Source organism: Danaus plexippus, chromosome Z, assembly GCF_018135715.1.
Source record: "Danaus plexippus chromosome Z, MEX_DaPlex, whole genome shotgun sequence".
Lineage (NCBI taxonomy): Eukaryota > Metazoa > Arthropoda > Insecta > Lepidoptera > Nymphalidae > Danaus > Danaus plexippus.
In genome coordinates, this window is record NC_083559.1 from 6,697,371 (window position 1) to 6,711,829 (window position 14,459).

General features: G+C 29.4%; 1 protein-coding gene across 1 annotated transcript; it reads left to right on the forward strand.

Annotated features, from left to right (window-relative positions):
• Positions 1-5,083: 5,083 nt before the first annotated feature.
• On the forward strand, positions 5,084-6,980 carry LOC116777683 (lipase 3-like). The gene has a single exon (XM_032671357.1). The coding sequence runs from the start codon at positions 5,138-5,140 to the stop codon at positions 6,575-6,577; it is 1,440 nt and encodes a 479-aa protein (XP_032527248.1). The 5' UTR covers positions 5,084-5,137; the 3' UTR covers positions 6,578-6,980.
• Positions 6,981-14,459: the final 7,479 nt, after the last annotated feature.

Sequence of the window (14,459 nt, forward strand, 5' to 3'; positions counted from 1 at the left end):
TTTAATAACTTTTCGTAGACATATAATTAAATGAGTTATGAGTTGGACTCGAAAAGCGAGAGATACAAAATTGGAACAAATAAAGACAGCGTGAAGTGATATCGCCTAGACTAGGGAGAAAAGTTTCTTTGCTTATTTAAATGTTAAATAGAATTAATGTTTTTCATAGTTATAGTAACTATACTACCAACATTATATTTCTGATTTTTTTTAATAAGCTTTCTTACGTAAAAACATAGAGATTCCGAACCTTTAATTATAGCAAGCGTAATTTTTTTAAATAAATTATAGAAACGAAAAATAGGATGCTTGTAATAATCAACCTCGAAAGGATAAGAACGAACTATCTACGACTAATTTGTTTATTCACTCACCTTTCTTTCTTATTAAGTATTTCCAAATTATTAATGCTTTTCGTCATACCTTTGTAACCAGAAAATATATTTAACTGAATGTTAATAGACTTAGTTACTTTTAACTCAAATAACTATACGAGACTTTCATTATATAATTTGACTCATGTGATAATAGGTGATTTTTCCCAAGAAACATTGCCTGTTAGAGCTATCTTGCTATTTCTAGAAACGATCCTCTGCTATTCTACATACCTAACAAAGAACACCTTTGTGTCCTAAGAAAACATTTTTTTACAGAGGTCATTCAATGTCTCTTGCTTTTTTTCTAAATCTAGTTTAACTGACAACATAAAGGATTCGAAAGTGTTCTCCTTTGCAATATGTCATTAAACTTGTCTATTATTAGGAGTGATTTTACTTCTTTGAATCAAGTTTAGTTACCAAAAATTTTAAAAGAAATTCCCTTTAAAAAAATAAACAAGCTCTATAAGATTTTTTCTAATCAAAGCTGTGTGAATAGAGATCTTCGTGTTAGAAAAATAAATAATATACCCATGTGCAATAATAACATACTCGTAGATATAAATATTCTACATGATTGTTTTTTATAAAAAGATTTTGTATTTTATTTAATTGAAAGTAATATAAAAATCAAATTCACGTAGGATATCATACGTAAATATAATTTATATGTATACTACATCTTGGTTTCTGGCTAGGTCAGTTATTATTGTTAATGTCTTTCAGTTTAAAACCTAATCACAAATGTATTATCTGTAATTATGTAGGTTTAAAATAAACCATTGTAAGTTTTGTGTAGATAAGATTACTAGAAATTATTAAAGAAAAGGTTTTCGTAAGGGTGGCTCGAAAGACAATGATTCTATAATTATAAAAAAATTAGAAGGTGGATTATATAACACTCTCAACATGTTTAAAACCATCCAATACTATGAAAATGTAAAATAGGGTTCCATTAAAGTTAACCAAAGTAACATAAATTTCCGTGTTTGAAAACATAAAATAAATATGAACTATTTTATTCTATTATAAGACAAATGTATTGGATAAACACGAAGTGTTTTATAATGTAACATTGTAATATTTCGTGAATAAATAAATAATTTATTACTTTGTTATTGAAATGCTTAATTTTAAAAAATCTTAGACACTTTTATTTTGATTACCAAACAATACATTTATAAATATACATTAAAAAAACTTTAATAACATTTCTTTTTGCCCTTTCGGTATAAGATGTTTACTTTAAAAGTAATATTAAATAATTGTTGTAAGACCAAAATAAAATTTAAATACAGAATAAAACAGGGGAACAATAGAAAAGAGGTGGTCCCTAAAATTGCGCCTCACGCTAATTAAATTAAATTCTCAAAGGTGCTGTTTTAATTAAATCCGACACCGCTGTCGGAGACCTGTTTTGATGTCCGACGATGAAGACGGGTTTTGTGTGATTAATATTGAGTTAGTGTACAGAGCATCGGATGCCTACTCAAACATAAAAAAATTCTAACCTAAAGAATAAAAAAATTTTAATCTCTTGTCTCATCTAAAATCTTAAAAACTTTTGTTACATAAATTTAATAAAATATGGCTATAGTGTTCAACGCAAAAAAAGCGATAAGTAAAGATGTTCATGTGTGTCTTCCTTAAGAAATATTGTTATTTCAATCTTCATACAGGGTGTACTAAAAATTGAAAAATTGATCTCAGATACAATGTCCAGTTCACTAAAGGTATAGGTGAGCATTTCAAGTCAAACAATATTGGGGAGGACGGGAGCTGGCGAAATTGACTCAGAATCATTTATAAAGGGAGGGCAGGGTGGCGAAACACGAGGGGAAGATGTACCGCTGCATTTTGCATGAGCTAGGTTTGTACTTCGAGCTACCATCACATATCGTCTTTCTTGTCAAAATAGTTATAGCACCGTAGTGCTTTTTTCTTAAATGTAATAGTGACAATTATAATTAATATAGGTTTCAATATCACAGCAAACAAGTTAACGAAGTTAGTTTCGTGAATATTATTATTTCACAATTATATATAGAACACAAGAATAATTTGTGGGACTCGCTGCTATTTTATATTACTTTATAATCTATAATTTAATATAATATACTTATAATTTTTTATTAATTGTTACCAAACATCTATGATGAACATGTCTTAATAGTTGAAATTATTATTTTGTTACCATTCGTTCTTTTACACATTTTTAACAACTTAATTGGTCTTATCAGCACCATCAGATTTTAAACCAAAAAATAATGTTCAAGATATTTTGAGATTAAACAATATTTTCAGTGTTAAAAAGCTAACAAAACGATTTTGTTACAAAAACTTAGTATATATTGATTGCTTTACAAAGGAAGGATAACAATGAACATTGTATAACACTGAAAAATGTTTATAATTGTAACAAAAACTTTAGAGAACCTTTATTTGAAAACAATTTCGACCGTCTAATCACATTGCGTATGTAAATAGGTAGTATGGAAGACCGAAACTTGCTGGCTACACATAGGCAACATGAATGTTGTCCACTTTAAGGGAAGTATATACGAGACCCATGAACACTTGTTGGAATAGGTTCGAGAGTAATGGGGACGAATGCAACAAATCTGAAATTAAATTAAAGGAGAGAATTTTCGGTTTACAACTATTTTATTTAAGATCAAAAATCCGTTGTTAAAGCGATATTTATTTTATTCTATATAACAGTCTACACTATCGTAATACCACGTCAAGTCAAATTGCTCCAAATACAAAAAGAAGTTCAGTCTTTTGCATTATTTGCCACTTCAATTAATTACAACCGCAAAACAAGACCATATTAATGTATGACACAAAATACATTTTTCAGGCAACATGTACCAAAACCCAGCTCGACTTTTTACTTGAAACTATCAATTCAATTTAAAGACTGCAATGATCGTTTCATGCTATTGACAGAGCAATACCAAATACATGTCCAATATATTCAATGTAGCCCTCTCTATTTAACGCTAGAGTAGTTTTTAGTTTATTTTAAAATACTTATAGTTGTTGGTGCCGAGAATCTTTAAATAATTACGTTTTCGTTAAAGAATTGCAAATTATTTTCAACATTGACTTGGCATATCAACTTTTCCTGCTCTCGTAGCAGGAAATGTTGATATGTTAATTTTTTTTTAATTCATGCAATATAAAAGTTACATTAATGAATATATTGAATTAGTTTATTAAAAATTACTTTAAGAATAATTGACAGACAAACCAAACACATCAGTTTATATTAAAAATAATAAGTTAGGTTTTATTTTAAGAAAGTGATACTGCCATGTCAGATAAAATATTGGTAGTTTTGTTGAAGGTTTGGTCTGAATTTTTTGTATAATATGACAAACTTTTTTAAGGTACATACGTATATCCATTAGCATTTCGTTTTAATATAGCATGTTAACTAAATCATTAAAGCTTATTCTTTTGGACAACCAACTTTAATATAGAATCTGATTAAATTATTAATAGAAAGTAACTATCTTAATATCTAAACAGAAGAATACATTTAAAGTTAACAACGGAGAAAAATTTACACCGTTAGCAAATTTAACTGTATCTCAAACTTTCCGAATGTTTAGTTTTGCAACGTAGTTTATAAGACTTTTTTATATTCAACTTTTCCCAGTAGACGTCCTTTTATTTAAAAATTCAATAGCGCTTTCTGCATTGCTACCCGAAAGTGAACATGATATTTTTTTACTTTCAGCATGACAAATGTTTTAAAGTATTTATCCAGTTGTTTGTAAACTATTTTTGTCGCTTAAAAGTCAATTACAATACAACATTTCCGAATGAAAATTATGTCGGTAGTAAATTAAGGTAAATAATTTATATGAAGGCTCAGGTAGTTAAACAGTAGGGTGGTGTGGGGCCAGTTGCTGACCCGCTCTGCATTTTGCATTAGATTTAAATTGTTTACGTCGTTAAGAAAGAAAGTTTATTTAAATTGACTGAGAGGCCGGCAACTTACGCGATTACGGTTTATTTCATCTTTCCCTTAATGTTATTTTTACGTGAAAATAAAGTTAAATTTTTTTATGATTCTGTTATAGTCGAATGAGAAAAACTATAATAAAAGAATGAAATTATATTCTATCTTAATTTAGTTTCTATCAGTTATAACTTCAAAATTTATTATTAAACAAAATTTTTGTAACCAACTACATTGAAAAGTGGTTAGGATAGATATAGACACTAACGCCGTATCCTCCCAATAGCATTTTTAATTAAAAATATTAAGTATTCTAAAAATTTTTTAAGTGAAAATGCTTCTTGGGTTGTGTAATTCTATATCATAAGTTATTTAATTGAGATAAATAAGAATAATTTCGCTGAGTAAATTACCTTGATTTTAGGTTAAAATTAAACTTTTTTCTTCCTTTATATTACTGCATACATGCATTTACTTAGTTAATTTTTTAATTGACACCTCAAGTTTTCGACATATTCTTCTTCTTTAAATATCCTAAGTATTTGTTCTACATCAAACTCCCAAAATACCAAACAATGTTATCAAACAGCCCGTCTCCGTGTAGTTGTAATACGTCTTAAAAACCATTGTCAATAATATTTAATGTCTACTGTGCATGTTATTGTAATGAATTGTTCTTACTTTATACAATAATGCAATCTATTCGTCATTATATTTCATGATGTAACCACAATATCGATAGTTCTCACTGAGTGGAGTTCATGAACGGACGGAACAGAGGATAACTATGAAGTATTTTTTAATACTTATATTATTTTGTTTCTATCAAAACGGCGTGATATATTGCTCTAACTTTGGTGAATTTGTAGCACAAAAGTTTCACCAATTTTCAAACAAAGTAACGTCTGCTTTTAAAATTTTAAGACAGAAAATTAGTTCTTTAATTTTTCCTGAAGTGGATTCCGTTATAAGTGATGCAAGAAAATACGCTAATATGAAACAAAAAACTAAAGCAGCATTTTGTGACTTCATTGAAGAAGAAGCTGCACAAATGGAAAACGAAACACCTGGATATGACAAATTGCGATCAGAACCAACAGCTCTCATGTCCACTCTCCAATTAGCAACACTTCATGGGAAGAGAATGGAATCACACGTTGTTACTTCTCAGGATGGCTATCTTCTCACCTTGCATCGCCTAAAGAGCCCGGCTTTTTTGAATGAAAATACAGTAAGCAGTCTCAATAACTCTACCGTATTATTGCATCATGGATTACTAGGAAGTTCAGCTGATTGGATTTTACTAGGTCCAGAAAAATCTTTGCCATATATATTATCAAATGCAGGATGTGATGTTTGGCTTATTAATGCTAGAGGAAATTATTACTCAAGAGGTCATATGAATAAAAGAGTGGATTCTTTAGAATACTGGAATTTCTCTTTTCAAGAAATGGGTGAATATGATTTACCGGCTATTGTTGATTACATCAGAAACACTAAAAATAGTACGGATCAAATCAGTTTTATTGGACATTCTTTAGGAGCTACTGCCTTTATTATTATGTTATCTTCTCTACCAGAATATAATAATTACTTCAGAATTGGTGTATTATTGGCTCCTTTGGTTTATATGACGAATGCAATAGGACCTCTTCGGATTATTACTTCTATGGCCAAAACACCTCCGGAACAATTACTAAATTTACTTGGAAATGGAGAATTTTTGCCTAACAGAAAAATTCCATCTTGGATTGCAAGCAGATACTGTAACGGACATGAAATGTATTGCTTAAATCCTCTATTATTTCTTAGCGGTAGTATACCAGAAGAAGATTCATGGGATAAAAGTTTGATTGCCAACGTTCTTTACCATTTACCAGCTGGTGGATCAACCAAAACTATTTTGCACATAGCACAGTTAGTAAAAAGTGGAACATTTCATAAATTTAATAACGAAAAGGAATTATTTTCTGTAAATAATGTTAAAGTTCCTATTGCTTTATTTAGCTCTAGAGATGATTGGATTGCTACTACACCCGACGTATTGAGATTATTTTTTAGTATTGTGAACCCAATAGATCATTTTGCAATCAAACATAAAAAAATAAGCCACACTGATTTTGTATGGAGTCCAAATGCAAACATTTTAATATTTGAAAAAGTCCTATATTATCTTGAAAATGGATTAACAATCAATTCAACAAATACGAATGAAATCCTAGGTTAAATTTTGACCTATTGTAATTAAATATGTAAATGAATTTTTGATGTCTTATTATATTTATAAAGAATTAGACGTGCACAAGTTATTTAGAACATTTATTTAAACCTACCTGCCTACCAACCTAAACATCAGCCATACTAGCCTCGGATTAGATTATGTATTAGAGCAACGTCCTCATTTTATTGGTAATCTTATCAGATGAGAAAACTTCTATAAGGTGCTAGAGCAAAAAGTTTAGTATGTTTATCACTAAAACTGAAAACATATGTTTTTAGGAGATACATTAAAGATTATCGATACCCTATTGCCTAATTCATATATTATGTAGCATGAGTAGTTAGTTATACTTAGTTGATTTAATGATCGATAAATTAAAAATTTATAACATCAGGTAGAAAAAACAAGATCAGGGTTGACTAATAAATAAAACTTATAACAGTACATTTTCAAATGGTTATTAGTTTTAAAAATATTTCTTAATTTCTAAAGGTATATTCAAACGATTATAAAATGATTCAGGTAAATCATACTGTATAATAAATGGTGAGATACCTCTATTTCTAAAAATAGTATAAAATTAACACCCTACTAATCAAAATTAGGCTAACGCAATTCTGTTTTGAATAAGCTTTATATCTAATGTGTTTAATGTCTCAGACTAATTGACGGGTGAAAAAAAAAGAATAAAGAAAAATCATTCATGTTAAACATTTCTTTTTGTAAATTACTTCTTATTTGTATAGAAACATAGATTTATTATTAAAAATACTAAACAATAACATTCGAAGAGCAAAAACACATCTTAATTTTTTATATTCAAATATTTTAATACGTAGTTTAGGTAGCCCTTTTATGGCCATTGTCTCTTATCATGATAAAAAAGTACCAGCATAGATTTTTCCTTTAAACAAAATTCTATTTATTACTATTAGAAGCGTCGTTAAAATGTGTTGATGTGTCCATGTAAAATTAATATCTTAATAGGTTTAAAGTTCTATTAAGTTTATATTAAAAAAACCTTGTATGCAAAAAATATATACTTTGTGTATAGGCGTAGGCTTCTTTTTACTGCGTTTCAAATTATATAAATGAAATAAATGATAATTATAAATTGTTATCACCATCATGGTCCTTTATTTTAATTTTTTTCTTATATCTTTAGTCTCTTCATTTCTTTTAATATTTTTATATTTAGCTACGACGTTGAAATGAGCAGCAAATCTCTCAAATAACATCAAGTTTTTCTAGGCGGTAGAACCTAACTGTGGTTGAAAAAATTCAACTTGAACATGAGCTGGCTCGACCGGGGAAGAACCGCCCTCTCACAGAAGATCGGCGTGAAGTAATCTTTAATGGGTGCGTTTCGTCCGATGAGTGAAAGAGCCGTTTGTCTTTTCCTTTTTCCCACCCTTTCCTCTCCCGGGATGTTGATGTGTTCAATGACCTTGTGTTCCGCATTAGTATCAGTCCATTTTGAGATATTGAATGTGTTTCATTAGCATGGGGTCCAGGGAGATCCTGCTAGTCGGATTGGGGGCCCTTTCGTACCATGTGACACAAAGCTCTACTCTTAGTTCAGACCAAGGGCAATGCTCTTTGACAGAATAGTTATTGGACCATCAGCATCCTTCCATGATTCACCTCAAGTCTAGCAACACATCTTCAATAATATGTCCATGGGTGATGGTAACTATCTCCCATTAGGTCAGCCATCTGATTATTTGTCTCCTTTAACATACAAAAGTTAACTCATATTAATTTGATTTTACCAACAATTTTGATAAAAAAAAAATTGATTTATCATTAATATTTTCTCAACAACACCAGAACAATCTAAGCTTTCTCTGTAAAATGTAGTCCAATCATTTCATTATTCTTTTGTATTTTCATTCAGTTACTCAAAAGATTACATTACTACTTAGGAAGTTATTCAAATAAGCCAATCATATGTTTTGATACTTTAAATTAGAAGCTATAAATATAAGGGCTATTGTCTAGGCAAGAACAGTTTTGTGTCCGTAGCATAAGTGTTAATAGCTCCGAGGGGTTTTCTTATGTGTGAACTAAAGAAAATACATTTTTTATTCATTATGTTACTTTTTAAGTTGGATGCACATACTTTGAAGCAGAAAGATATTAGTAAGAGAAGTGAAGTTAGAAAAGTGCGTTCTGAATGTATGGACTCCTTTAAGAAACTGTTTGCGAACATATTTTCATTTTTTAGTATACCAACGGAGAAAATCGAAAGAAGGCGACTGAAAATTAAAAAAGCATTTTTTAAATTTATACATGAAGCATTCGAATCTGAAGATTTAAATGTAACTTTTAGAAGGACATCTAATGATAACAAACAGAATTTCCAATCGATAACACCAAAACGCAAACATTTCTTGTATCATTTGGGTATCTAATATTTTTACCTCCACAAATGCATTACAAAATAATTGTGAATAAATTGTAGCAAATATAAATGTGACTGACATCTTCACCAGTAAACGTTTTGAAATATATGTTTGCAGTGTTCAAATCACAAGTGGAACAAAGTATATTTTCAAAATAAAAGCCGAATAAAGTACGTGTATATGTACCGTATTATTTCAAACTGTTCAGTTCGAAGAATTACATTACACTCAGTTATAGTATAGTATATAGTCGCACCCTTAAATTATATTTAATGAGCACAATTTTTTCAGAGTTCATTTACTGAATTATAAATAACAAATTGCTTCCTCACTTTATGATTATTGATAAACATTAATAAAAAAATCACGCTTACAATATCTCACTTCTTATATTTAAATTTAACCTTCTTGAAAAAATATAACATAATAAGTTGTTAAAAATGGTTTAATCCCATACTTCAAATTTAAAAATATTACAGTCTTAAAATTTAGTTTATTTTATTTTGTAAAACTTATTGATTAGTTCGATAAAATATTTTCACATTATCATCTGAAATATTATTTAAACAAGAAAATTACTTTTCTGACTACCTGTCCTTTGTTTTCATTGATTATCGCGAGGAAAGGTTTCAATAAAGTCAAATTGCAAAATTTTTAACTTCATCGAAACTGTTTAGTTGTTATCTTGTACGTCTATTAATATGACACTTCATATACACTTAAGATATCGAAAGTTTTATCAAGATAAATTTTGCAAATATTTGCAATTTTAAACAAGAATGTATTTATTACAAGAACAACTTTATTTTATATTAGTTTTGACGAGCAGTCTCGCGCGTTGGGAAAACTCCTTATATTCTATGAAATAGTCTAATTAAAAGTTTGTCCCAATGTTCTTCACGTCTAGCTAACTGAAACAAAAATCTATTGTTTTTCCTCTTTTGTTTGATTTTATTTTAACAAACCGATTATTTTTATTTGTAACATTCTAAATTACTTATATTTTAAAAAGATATTTGTAGCAGTATAAAACAATTTCCAACATGGGTAAAGCTGGTACAAGATACATGATACTTTCGCAGCGAGGCATTGGTAAATACACGTGCGATACACAACTGGTCACAATGGTGATTTCCCTAGCGGGCGATTCAACGCTAACGCGACACTGAAACACGTTCATACAACACTCATAAAATTATTTTTTAAATGTTATAAAAATACAGTAATTATTACAGTTTCAACATTGGAAACGTAGATGTTAGTCATTCGTTAAAATACCTTAGATTTTATATAATATAATATTAAATGCTGTTATGCTTAAAGCATAAAATATGTTTTATTAGCACAAAAATATATATTTTCTTATGAAAATAAAAAAAACTATTGACTTAAGGTGAGATATTAAAATGTGTCTTTAATAATGATTAAAATGTAGCCTTGAAAATGCGAAGCTTGTGATAAATGACCAAAGAAAAAACGGTCCTCTGAGGACTATAATGGCCTTCTTCCTTATGGAGTAATTTTGCCCCTTTCAATGTAGGAAAATAGTTACCCTCTTAAAGACTACTATAACTTAGGAGGTGACTATGTTCAGGTATTTCTAAAATACGGCTGTGAATAGATCGGAATCTTTGTTTGTTAAATTAAATTAATATATACAAGGTACGTGAAAACTTTAATTCAATACAAATAGGAAGATAGCATCCCAATAATATATTTATTACTTTGATAAAAAAAACTCATAAATCGATGTATTATCCGCTATCCCCACACGACGTTACCTTTCTATTGTCCCCCTAAGCTTCCCTTTACGAAGGGTTCCTAAAGCCTTACATTACCGCATCAAATAATAACACTCGATGTAAAAAGACTCGGTGCGCTAGAATTACTCCTAAACAATATATGGCTCTATCTAGCCAGGATAATGTGTCATAAGAGTGTTTTATTAATATTGCATCTTTTAAGACGAGAATGTTGTTTTTTAGTATCGCTTTATTCGCTAACTTCTTACTAAGGTGGTATTAGTATGTTCCTAATCTAATTTACAGATAAAAATTTTGTGAATACAAAACTCCAAAAGAAAACAGTTTGTGATGAGTGACATTTTTTAATATTTAGAATTGTTTATGTTCTGTGTATATATTAATATGAAATTAAAAAAGGATAGATATTTAAATAATCACGGGACTACAAACGGGCCACGTTTGTTTGTCTTGGTTATGAAGTTATACTGTTAAAGTATAACACAGTTGTAAAAAACATAGTCCATAATTTTACTTTTGTAATAATAAAATTAGGATTTACATTTTAGTATAAAAATAAATTTAAATGCCAATTGATTTTGTATGAAGTGTCTGCAGAAGGACTTTTAAAGTACTTTATAGAAAATGAATCATTATAGTTCAGATGGAATAAAATTGCTGATGAATTAATGTTTTTTAGCAAATACATTACATAGGATATATAAAATTATTATTTTCTGAATATTGAATCCATATATGTATAGGGCTTCATACAAAAATTAAAGAAACTAGCACAAGGTTACGATAAGATTGATAAAGAAGTTTGTACATCAAAATCAATTTTAATTTAAACTTTGCCACCTCTCTTTTTATAATATAAATATTATTCCATTTTTAAAATGATATAAGTACTTTTTTTTGTATTAATTTTAAAGTATTTAATAGTACGTTAGTATTTAATAGTAAAGTTATAAGTATACCAAATAAAATAAAAATTGTTTTGTTCTAAAACTTATATATAAACTAGCTGTGCCCATGACGTCGTCTACATAGAATATGTATTAATAATATTAAAGTTATTTTGGGCATCATACTTATTTTTGCAAACAACCTCCATAGCGTTGTAAATTATAGTCATGACTGTGTGCGTCAATTTTTGTTATTATTTAAGGCAATTTTGTTTTTAAGTTTTTAAAAGAATATAATTATTTTAAAGAACTTCTGCGTGAATTATATTTTTAGTTTTTATTTTCTTGTGGCAAAAGAACATATTGGTTTTCTCCGTAACCCCATCTTGACAACGCGACATATAGTTGGCCGTGCGAAAAGCAGTCTTGACTTAAATTTATTTCTACGTGTTTAAATGTTTTCCCCGGTGATTTATTAATTGTAACGACGAAAGATAGCTTAACGGGAAATTTAATTCTTTGAAAATTAAAAAGTAAATCATTTTGAATCATTGGGATGCGAGGTATAATTCATAATCATTGGGATTCCCGATCGCGGTTAGCCAATGTTCGGGAATTCTGTGAGGCTAAGCGTTGAGAACGTTCAGAGCTTGATTCCCGTTTTCGGTTTATCAAACTTCGGGAGTTTTGTAAGAATAAAAGTTGAGAACGTTTAGCGCTTGATTCCTGTTCTCGGATTATCAGTTCGGGAATTTTAGTAATGATAAACGTTGAGAACGTTCAGCACTTTGTTCCCGTTGTCGGTTTGGCAAAGTTCGGAACTTTTCTGAGGCTAGACGCTGCGTACGTTCAACGATCGATTCATTAGCACGGTTTTGTTTACTGATTGCTCTTTGAGTAGCCAACCTATGCATATTTTCAGCCTCTGTTTTATTGCTGAGCAAAACTTGCAGCCGTTTTGCAGTAGCAGCAGTCTGCCGAGAAAGCTGAGTTCCTTTTCTAGGAATTATAGTGACGAAGAAAGAACGTGGGAAATAAAAACTTAACCAAACTTAACTAATCAAAAAAAAAAAGAAACGTAAGGTTAATGATTAGGAACCTAATTATTTCTACCTTTATTTGGTACTTACGTAAATCGGATAATATATATGTTAAAATAATTATCGTAAAATCAAAATAAGGTAAACTAACTGTATGCTTAAATTAAACCTAACCTAATAAGAATAATTATGTAGATGACACCTAATTACAGGTGTTATCTACAACAAAACAAATAAAAGTGTTAATTATTGTTAAATTTTTAGAAACAAAATACTATCCTTAATACAAACAATGCCATAAAGAAAACTATGACACCTACTTATAATTAATAATTGTGAAATTATTAGAACCAAAATATTATCCTTAAAACAAAATGAAATAGTATTTAAAAAGTATTATTACACGACGATATTATATCGCAAAAACAATTAACGCTGCATACAATCATTCAGAAGGGAGCCGCGCGGCATGGTACCTCGTAGAGCTACACCCCCCTTTCGCTTCAACCGCAAGCAACTCCTCTCCTCGGCCACCGGCCAGGCGCAGGGTCATGTTTTGCACATCATGCGGCGCGTGTGAATTTTATATCGGAGTTATTTTAAAATTGTAATATCTTCTAAGAAGTTCATTGAAATTAAGTGATGTCAATGATAATTTTGTTCGCAATTAAATATTCTTAATCAGCAACACATTTATTTGGATAAAGACTAATATTATTATATTGATACAACTCTAAGAAATACTTGGTGATAATGCATTAATTTCGACCAAATTTAATTACCACAAAAACGGTTCTAGTGAGTTAATTTTAAAAGGTAGACATATATTGTCGCGAACATTTTTTTAGATCATTTTAAGTGGAATAATACTTTCATACATTTTTGGTATCTTAAACAGTTTTCGCAGCGCACGCAACGGAAGCCCTCAAAGATGAATGATTTTCCCCGTTTCTTCCACATTTTCCATTGTTTCTTCGCTCCTATTAGTCGCCACGTGATGTTATATAGCCTCAAGCCTTCTTCGATAAATGGTCTATTCAACACAAAAAAAAAATTAATTAAAACCAGTAGTTCCTGAGATTAGAGCTTTTAAACAAACAAACAAACTCTCCAACTTTATAATATTAGTATAGATGATCTTTTCTTATAAAAAATTTTTAGAAACCCAATTTTTATAAACTGTAGTTATTTAATTCGTTCAGATTTGAATAGTACATTTATCGAGCAAGGCTAATAGCCTTAGCCTAGGTAATAACCTAGCTATATTTTACTTAAAATATTTAGTTCTGTAACAGAATTGCTACTTTGTAACCTAAGGTGTAAAATCAAAAACTTAGTAATGAGTGCGCTGTAAAAACTATTGACATTACAACAACATAATGTACCACAAGTTCGTAGGTCTTATTAAGATATAGAAAAATATCTGCAAAAGTATATATCTAACTGTCATAGTTTAGTCACAATATCCACTTTAGTGTTAAAAAAATATTATATCGTCTGAAGAAAGAAATAACGTTAAATTTCTTTCTTCAGATTTTCGCTTTTATGTAAAAGTAAAATACTTTTTGTTTCATCCCAACCGGACATTTCGTTTAGAACTTATCACGAGGGCTAAGAATTGGCACCTAATAATGAATTATTTGCCAAAGAGTTTTATCAACATAATATACCTATTATTAACCTTTAGTATTTCATTGTAAATTAAATTGTCATTGATATCATTAGTATCCCTACTAATATTATAAATGCGAAAATAACTCTGTCTGTCTGCCTGTCTGTTACGTTATCACGCC

Excerpts from the sequence above, each read along its gene's own strand:
- LOC116777683 (XM_032671357.1), top strand. The coding sequence starts at position 5,138 with ATGAAGTATTTTTTAATACTTATATTATTTTGTTTCTATCAAAACGGC.